This window comes from Antennarius striatus, chromosome 4 (genome assembly GCF_040054535.1).
Source record: "Antennarius striatus isolate MH-2024 chromosome 4, ASM4005453v1, whole genome shotgun sequence".
In the NCBI taxonomy this organism is placed as follows: Eukaryota; Metazoa; Chordata; class Actinopteri; order Lophiiformes; family Antennariidae; genus Antennarius; species Antennarius striatus.
This window is the reverse complement of record NC_090779.1, coordinates 8,475,661-8,485,574: the sequence shown is the minus strand read 5'-3', so window position 1 is coordinate 8,485,574 and position 9,914 is coordinate 8,475,661. Positions and strand designations below refer to the sequence as shown.

Here is a 9,914-nt window from a genome sequence, read left to right as displayed (position 1 = left end):
GTGTGTGTGTGTGTGTGTGTGTGTGCGTGTGTGTGTGTGTGTGTGTGCGTTTGAATGTAAACCCTGTTGAAAACTCACATCTGAACAGTTCTCTACATGGTTAAATGTTACGTACAAGTAAAGGTGAATGTTGTCATCCTAAATTGTTGTCCCTGCCACAAATAAAATAAAGACGGGGCAAAACTTTTATATTTGCTCACAATACTTCATACACATATCACTAATAATGGTGTACTCCTTAAATCTATCGTTATTATTATTATTATTCTAATAGCTGAACTCTTTTCCGGAAATTAAACTTTCTACACAGAACAATGAGATACTGCAGAGTTACTTTTTTTCCGGTTGAATGTAGGTCAATTCTCTGTGTGCGTACCTTATAAAAACAGAAAGCGTCCATGTTGGTACATCCTGGACATTAGGAGATTATTATTATTATTATTATTATTATTATTATTATTTTTATTACTGTTATTATTATTATTATTATTATTATTATTATTATTCGTAGTAGTAGTAGTAGAAGTAGTATTACACCATATTATAGTACTACAGTAGTTAAACAGAGGCAGAGCAGGGTGGGCCATGGTGTCAGAGTAGTAGGACATCTAGCAAACAGATAATTCAATCATTAACTACATAAATGTTGGTGTTAATGGCCAAAGCACACGGAAAAATGAATTTATTACATTATTATTCTGTGACCAAAGAGCATTTAGTTCCGTATTTATTCAGTGGGTGTTGTAGTTCCCTCTCCCACCACCAGGTGGAGACGTTCACCGATTTGATTCAAACAGAGAGAAAAAACCAAAATGGCGGCGCCCAGACCAGGTAAGAGGACGCGTTGCTATGGTTGTTGCATGCGGTAGATATTAACTTCTAGAGATATTTATGCATTGTGGCGCTAGTGAACGTATCTTATAGGAGATCGGAATCAATACTTCTACTTTTTTTACTCCTGTTGTGCTAAGAATGCTTTATAAAATGGATAGTAATGAAGTTTCTGTGTGCAGGCGGAGGATCAGCCGGGGTGGTATCCTTTTCACATCAGTCGGTGGGAAGTCTGGTGCAGGACTGTTAGCATGTTAGCAGCTTAACCGCTCCCCCAGCTGTTACCGGTGGGCTTCCAGCTGCTGGTCAGACTGACGTCATGCTACCTGGCCTTCTACTTCCTGTCGACCCTCGGCCTGATTATCAGGAAGAGTGAGTTCTGTCTGTCACTGACTCAGCCCAGCTCCCCGTTGCGCCGTGTTGCTGTGCTGTGGATCGGTGAATGTGTGTGTCGCCGTCAGGCCTGGAGCTGTCCTACCCCCCTGGAGCCCTGGTCCGGGACGTGGGGCTGCTCTTCCTCCTGGCTGCTCTGGACTCAGTCCGTCTGTTCTGTGGTGAGATCCAGTCTCCAGAGCTGCACTAAAGCACCGCACAGGGGTTTGCTACTGTGTGTGTGTGTGTGTGTGTGTGTGTGTGTGTGTGTGTGTGTGTGTGTGTGTGTGTGTGTGTGTGTGTGTGTGTTTGACTTATCATCCATTTCTAGAAGCATATTTTTTAACCATTATTTAGTCTATACCAGTGAAAACTGTGTGAAAATATTCCTTTTCTAACTTTATGGAAATTTTCTAATGTTGAATGTAAGTTAATGCAAATGCAAATTGAATTAACATACAGTTTATGCTTCTTACCTTCTTCTTAGCACATTTGTATTATGTTAAACCAAACTGTCAAGTCCAGTGACTTGTAGTTTATGCAAATGTTGTAAATGGAAAGTGACATAAAAATCTGACAAAGAAATGACAGCAGCAGCCCCACATCTTTTTTCCTTCAGTGTGTTATTGTTTATTATCCAATGTTAAATAAAATTAGACACAGTAGTAAGAACTTTTTTTAAATGTTTTTTTTATACAATGCTAACATAAAAATAGTAAGGAAGAAGACATAAATATAAAAAATGGTTATATATTCATAAAGTACATTAATAAATATCTTCTTCAACAGTTCTGATCCACTTAAAAAAATGTGTCTAAATGGTAATATACCAATGTAGTTTTTCATTTTCCTAAGATTTAGGGATTCACAAGTAGAGGAATCACCCAAATTCAGGTTTAAGTTTATTGGATATGAAGATATTAATCTGTAGCATTGTCAATCTCAACAATCTTCATCCATAGTTTCCCATAATAGAATTGAAAGCATCCAATGTTTTGACCCCTGTAGTGTCCGTCACCCCACTGTGGAACTCTGGCTTCGTCTCATAGGTTTTTAACAGCAGAACGTGTTGAGGTGTTTGCAGCCTCCTCCAGCCTCTGACCCTGTGTGTCCGGCTCCTGTCTGCAGGCGTGAAGGGCACCCGGACAGAGAGCGAGGGCTATATTGTGGCTAACCTCACTGCGACAGGGACAGCCATCCTCCTCACTGTCTATTTCCTGGTGTGGCAGACGTACGTGATGAGGGCAGATGTGATCATCAGCAGCGTTTTACTCGCCATCTACAGCTTAGATGGAGTCCTGGCTTTCGGTACTTTAGCCCAGCTATTGAGGTTAGTTCCACTCTGACAATATTTCATCTTCAGCTTCTATTAAGCCTCACAGGTTATGAAAGAAGAGGAACATTTAATTGATGTGGTAAAGACAGGTTGGTAACTTAAAATGTCTGGTGTCAAACAAGTTCTTCATAGTCACTTGAGACTGGCCTACTGTTTGGGTTCCAGGTATTTTGACTGATGGGAAATGTTGATATAAGTGTTTAGAAATACCAAACAGCACTGCGATTTCCTTTTGTTTGTGCTTTTGTTCATGAATGAAATACGCTCTGGTTTCCCATTTAGAACTTGTTTTAATAATTAATATGGGCAGCATTCATTCAACTGATACTTTATACCTCGTGCAGTGACGTCACATCCTCAAATGTTCCTCCCAAGATAGAACTAAGGACAATAATGTTCCCTCAGCTCCCTGATGGCTCGGTACATTTGTAAATCAATATGGATGAAGAATGAACTAAATGAATCCTTCAGACATCTCCAGATTGAATATAATTAAACAGTATTTCATAAACAGCGTTACGCATGTGTGCAGGTAGTTTACTATGATAATGACCGATAGTCTTTTTTTGTGTCTTTCAGTTTCTATTCTAGATGACGCCTCCTCTTCTTCATCATGTTGTAAATTATGGCTGAACTCACAGACCTCTTTGAAACAACCAGGAAAAGAAAGAACCCCATTTGAAACGCCAAGAGAAATAGAATGCGATCTGTCATAGTGTCACACTACACTATGACCAAAGACAAAGACAAATAATACATAAATACCTTTATAATGTTGAAGACTTGACATCTTATTGTTTCATAAAAATATTAATTTGTGGTTTATATCACCTACAGCCACAACATCATGAAATGATTCAGGCCCACGAGTGGTGCTGCATTAAAACAGACACGTGTCTGTAGTGACATCACTCCACGGGCTCAGGAGGACTATTTAAGGCCCTTGTCTGTTAACTCAGTTTGTCACTGCTACATAAATGGCGGCTGAGATTGATGGACGAGGTGAAGATTAAAACTGTCCTGTGGTCTAGGGAAGAAAACTTTCAAATTCTAAATTGAGATCATGGATGGCCCATACTTCAGACTGAAGAGTTGTATAGAGTTGTGACTCACTGAAAATGTTTGGTGCTCTATAAAATGTAAAATATGACAAATTCGAATCCTAAATTATTTTGTAATTGACAAAAACGAAATATTTTTATGTTTCAATTTTTGAAATGCATTTATACAATTTTGATTTCCATATACTGTATATTTTCAATTATTTGCAAATCATTGTACTGTATTCTGTTTATTTACACTTTACACAGCATCCCAGCTGTTCAGGAAATGGCTTTTTATTCATACAACTGAAGTTATAAAGCAATTGAAATCCACTCAGGTCACAATGTGTTTATTTTTGCTCTTGTTTCTGCATTTCAATGTTGTAGCCTTACTGTGCGCGATGGTTCATGGTAGTCGAAGCGACATGGATGAAGATTCTGCCCCAGGGCAACCGTAGATATAGATGTATCTTACTGTTACCAGTGTGACTGTGGAATAAATGAAAATGGATTCAATGTAAGAGAACTTTGAATCTCTCCAAAATAGTGCTCAATAAATCCAATCTATTATGATTAGGTCCATATCTAATGAAATATATTTACATACAGAATGTTTTAATGAAGAATAGAACATTCATTTGGTATCTCTCACTACATGTCACACTACACTTTTAATATTCATCTGGAAAGGATTCCATTGATTATTTGTTGAAGTTCGTAACTTTTTGAAGTGTTTACAAAATCTCAGGAATTTCTCTCTTGTGCAATTAGGATGCAGTTTCCATAGAAACAGTTTTGTTTTAATTATGCTTATTTGTATATATATTTACATTTTACAAACTTGCAATTTATATTTTTGTTGTTAATTATCTATGCATAACAAATATAATACAACTAGTAAGTATCATATGTGATCGTCTTTCCTCCAGTAGAGGGCAGAATGGTTTTGATAAAAGATTTTTCCGGTTTAAAGATTTCATTGTAAACTGTGCCCTCCATTTTCAGGACTTGAACACATTTCTACTGATCTATAAGGTGCTCACAATTGAAATATAATATTTTTCTACTGCCCCCAATCTAAACAGACAAAAAATTATTCCTAATTGTAACCATTCCAAAATGTATTTTCTGTAACTTTTAGAAGTAAATATTTCCTGTCAGATTTCCTGTGATGGTCAACACAAAAAACTCAGTGTATTTAAGTGTTGTAACAGTTATTTCCTAAATCACATTCTTCAGAAAGGTTATTTCTCACCATCGACAGCTAAAGTTAATGATCAAACCAAATACCAACGTTTCCAAGGTAACCAGGATCAAAACAATCACATCTCAGAATACCTTGAGCACCAGCCAAGCTCTCACGCACATGTGTTTCACTGATAATAGGTCACATCTTTCCATGTGCATGCATTTACATTTTCCCCTTTTAATCATCTCACACCATAAACGGAATGTTCTGTTTTACAATAACATTAAGTTCTTCACATGCAGTTTGTTTTGTTTTTTTAACTCAAATAAGGAAACCTGCAATGATTTTCTTTGCAGGACCAGAGTGGTGCAGCTGGACTAAACAAAGACTGGTCATTCTTAGCAGCCAGTGACACTGAAACCTGGGGTGTGTTCCACTCTGTTGCTCCTCTTTCATTCACCTGCTGAATGTAACTCATTCAGAACAGGTAACTTCTGCAAGAAGTGAAACCTGTAAAACAATAGAGGAGGATGCATACAAGATTTATTCTCATTCATTTATAACTGCTTTTTAAAAAAGAGAAACATCTTGGAAATTTATATATTATTGCCTTATAAATGCTTGTAATGCAACCTAATCATCTCACGGAATGACTTGAAAAAACCTATAGTATATGTATACAATATATGGATGGATGGATGGATGGATGGATGGAGGTTAAAGCAGGTGAATGAAACATGAGTCCACTTCATCACACCCGAACCCACAACGAGGACTAATAGCAGAACAATTAGTGAGAAAAGCACCCCCCCTCGTCCTCCACTGGAGCTCCGCCCCCTCAGGTAGAGTTACCTGCCCGCTCACTATCACTCACCGCCTCCCGTGGTGTCACCTCAGCGACAGGATTTCTGGGAACCGGCAACAAACGCTCTTGGTCCGTGTGGATGGCAGCAGCTGAGTTTGTTGTCCTGGGTGTCAGCTGTTGTCCAGACAAACAAACAAATAAGCAAACAAACAAACAAGCAGGCGACAGGTTCCCACAGGCTGTGATCGGGTCCGGGTCGTGACGGCCCGCTGATGCTTCACACCTCTCGGCTGTCATCTTGCGCATCCCGTCCGGAAAGACACACCGTGAGTTCTCACAACCACGTTAAAGTTACTTTACATTTTGTGGGGTTTTTTTTTATTTGTTCACGAACTTTCATTATGATATGTCCACTTTTATGTCACCACGTCCACTGAATCCACAGGCAGCAGTGCGATGAGGAGCTTTTTAAATATTTTTTTAATGTTGGTTTAAAAGTTGAAACGGTTTTCATTTCCATTCAGGGTCCCAAAAACTACTTTAGAAAACATGTAAAATGTCTAATACTATATATTTGTTCTGTTCCTGTGGTAAGACTTACCACTCCACAGACAGGTGTGTTCCACCCTCCTCCCACAGACTGAAAACATGCATTGAGGAGAGCTGCTGACTAAAATGAGCTGAAGGTGTGCATGTGTTGGTTTTTAGTCTGTGTGTTGAGCTGAACTCGTCATTATTCAGGGAGTATCCAGCATTAAGTCGGATCTGGGGCTCCAGCCCCCTGCTGTGTTTGCAGTCATATTTCTGGATTATGTTTGATGTGACATTTATACTCCCTGGAATAACTTTCGAGTGTGATTCGTCGACTTACATCTGGAATTGGGCTGTTTTTAAAATAACATACTTGATTTAAATTGCAAGGGAGCAGAAAAACACACGTTGCTGCTCTACACTTAAATCTTCAGTTTCCACAACCACAATTACAGCGTTTAGCTGTGTTGTGAGAGCAAAGCGTTCAGTTTGATTCAAACTGGTCCTGAATGGCCTCATAACGTACGTCATTATCATCCAGCAGAGAAACAGAGATGCTGATTAGTTTGCATGCTTGGGGAGGCTTTCAAGACTTCTATGTGAACGTGTGGATTGTGAAATCTGCCCAGATGTGATCTTTAACCAGTTCCCTTTGAACTTGATTCAAAGCATGGACACACACACACCGCCCACTCCTTTACACCCAGAATTCACCTGTAGCATCAACACCGCATGCACTAACAGTGTGATCTGGCCAGATGGCTGCAGAGGTAGAAATACATCGAATCAGATAGTTGTTATCTCGTAGAAAACGCTTGGTCAGGAGAGTGGAGCAAAGTCCAGTTTGCTCATATCAGAGGGTGTTGATATTCTTTCAGACACATTACATAAGCTATCAATGGCGTAATTTATCAAAACGCATTGATAGCATTCTTCTGTGACCTCCTGTTACAGTTTGTGATTTGCAATGTTGGTGTAAATATTTGGGTAGTGGGACATTGCTGTAATAATGGCATATTAAAAACACATTATGAGGCTGGAGGTGTTTGCTTTAACTTCATGTTTGATAGTCTTAGTTATCTACTGTATATTGTTTACAGTGGGGCTCACTATTTCTAATTAATGCTGAGGCGTTCAAATGTGTTTTTTCTGATTTGCCACATAAAATCAAATCATCACAGAGTGTTTTTCTATAAGCATTACCTCTAACTGTATGAACATGTCCAATAAGACGAATGCATCTCATTGTACTGTTTGGTCAAAGGTTGTAAATGAGATCAAATCAACAAAGACCATGTATCTTTTATCGGACATGCTCTATCTATAGTGATTCGCACCTGAATACTTCAGTTTGTATCAGATGAATCACTGTGACATGAGGTGGAAAAAAGAATTAATACAGACGTCTCGACATCTTTAAATAATCACTACCTGAGTCTCAGCAGAACCGAGACAGTAATCATTATTCTCTTAGCTATTCTCTCATAAATGATTTATTGTCACAGTGTGCGGTTTGAATATGACACTTGCCTAACGTATTTCAATTAAATTCAAAACTTGAAAGACGCAGATATCATCAGTAGCTTTGAAAAGGAACAGAATTGAGGAGTAGACGTCCCTGGTGTATCGACAAATGTCCTTCACATTCAGCCTCCATTCAATGAGGTTCTAAGTAAAGGAGAATCAAAGATTAATCAAGCCCTGTATTCTACTTGCACCACTGTCCACTCCTGGAAGAGGGGTCCCTCCTCTGCAGTCTTCCTGAGGTTTCTTCCATCCATTTTTTCTCATGTTAAAAGAGTTTTGGGGGGAGTTGTTCCTTATCCGATGTGAGGGTCGTACTGCTCGCAGTGCACAAAGGTCAGAGGGATATCGTCCATGTGCAGATTGTAAAGCCCCTTGAGACATTGTTTGTGAATCTGTGCTATATAAGAATAAATAAACTTGAAACTGTCACTCGCAAAATAAATGGAGATGGAGAGAGGCATATTTTCATACATCTCTCCCTCAAAATACAAAGTTTACACAACCCCCAACTCTGTTTCCTCTGCAAAGATATTTGGTTTGACTAATACCTGGAACACGTGTCATTGCTCGCTTCTCGAGTAAATTGAGGATATAGATAAACTGTAGCTATGGCTTAAAAAGAACAGAAAGTCTGCTTAGCTCTTCAAACTTGTTGGTTCAGAAAGCCAATATTATGTCACATTGACCGAAAGTAAACAACAGTAGTTGATGCAATGTTAGCAAACATAATTAGACTTTTTGAATCAACCACAACCTTCCTTGATCAGCACGATTCAACTGTATGTGTGTCTGTACTGTCAGCTATGTGATGATAAGTGAGGTGAAGTCTGATGACCACTTATGTTATAATTAACAAGGTATCAGAGGGGCAGTGTACACTGTGTGCAGTCGTGGTGTTACAGTCTCCACCTTGTGGTGAGAATGAGATACTAAAGATCCACACTGTCCATCAGGTTATTTTATTTATAGGATTGTTTATAATGTTGAGATGTATTAATTTCGAGAACAGTTTTTCTTGAACTTAGTCCGTCTTCATATCAGAAAGTATGAGCTGCTAGAGAATCAAACATGGGGAGTAGTCCAGATAATATTATAATTTTGTGTATTAACCTTAGATTAAGAGTTATTTCTGAAGAAAAAGCAGCTCTACAGGCTGCTCTACAGGTGTACAAAGAGCATAATTCTACACGAGACACCCAGCCTATACTCCTCCTCCTCCACCTCCCTCCTGAAACCTGGCTTACAGCCAGAGCTGAGAACAATAGTGCGAGAGGAAGATGACCAAAAAAGATAAGGACGAAAATGTAAGTTTACCTGTAGTGTGGACATACCTTACTAACGTAAATATGACTAGTTTTCTTTGTTCATTAACATTCCTCAGAAAGATTTTTGTTGTGTGTGTGTGTGTGTGTTTGTGTGTGTGTGTGTGTGTGTGTGTGTGTGTGTGTGTGTGTGTGTGTGTGTGTGTGTGTTTTTGGCAGGTTTGTCTACAAGCAGTCCTACTTTGTCTGCAGGAGCACAGTAACATGAGTTTGTTTTGGCTGTGAGAGTTGTAGCTGTGTTTCAATGGTTTGAGGAGATTATATGTTGAGTAATGTTTATGGCCCGCTGAATGATTAGCCCGAGTCATCTGTGACCTAGAGCTGTCAGAGATTTTCCCATGTGTGCGTGCAGTTTACAGCTGGTTATGTAAAAATGGCTTTGCAGCTCTAAAAGTTACTAAGTCATATTGTGAGAAAATGCTTGATAATTCTTCTATGAGTTTCATTGAAGATGAGCTTCATTTAGGTTGACGTCAGTACAAGCTGCTGTAATGTTTTTTGGTTGTTTGCTGGTTGAAGTGATACAAGACTCCCAGGAGTCTGGAAATCACAATTAAAAGTGATTATTAATACCAGTGTCACATAAAATTCACGTTATGTATTAACCTATGAATCCTTAGTGATTTCATAAAATGTGCCGATAAACTGAGCATAGAAGGACGCACTCTTGTGTAACAGTTATCGGAGGTTGTTAAGTGTTTAGCCAAAGTGTGTGCAGCAGACCTGACATATGTTACATAATCTTGTCAGCAGTTGCCTTAACAGACCGGTTTGCATTTCCAGGTCCATAGGAGAGGGGAGAGAGTCCCCACTCTCATCTCCAGTTCCAGTAAACTTACGGTGCATCAACATCTCATATTGTTTCACCTCTTGTGGGGCTGTGCTAATTATCAAACCGTTGCTGTGGCTGGGTGTGAAACACAACCAGATTAATGCAGTTGTAGTCAACAGCAGAGTG

The 9,914-nt window shown here is 39.0% G+C and overlaps 1 protein-coding gene across 1 annotated transcript; it reads left to right on the top strand.

Annotated features, from left to right (window-relative positions):
- Positions 1 to 812: 812 nt before the first annotated feature.
- LOC137593410 (transmembrane protein 80-like) lies at positions 813 to 4,087 on the top strand. Its single transcript, XM_068312085.1, has 6 exons — positions 813 to 831; positions 1,014 to 1,033; positions 1,110 to 1,203; positions 1,293 to 1,385; positions 2,332 to 2,533; positions 3,119 to 4,087. The coding sequence occupies exons 1-6, from the start codon at positions 813 to 815 to the stop codon at positions 3,132 to 3,134; spliced, it is 444 nt and encodes a 147-aa protein (XP_068168186.1). The 3' UTR covers positions 3,135 to 4,087.
- Positions 4,088 to 9,914: the final 5,827 nt, after the last annotated feature.

Coding starts and splice junctions, on each gene's coding strand:
- LOC137593410 (XM_068312085.1), top strand. Junction 1,034..1,109: donor GCGGAGGATCAGCCGGGGTG/GTATCCTTTTCA, acceptor CCGCTCCCCCAG/CTGTTACCGGTGGGCTTCCA. Junction 1,204..1,292: donor CGGCCTGATTATCAGGAAGA/GTGAGTTCTGTC, acceptor TGTCGCCGTCAG/GCCTGGAGCTGTCCTACCCC.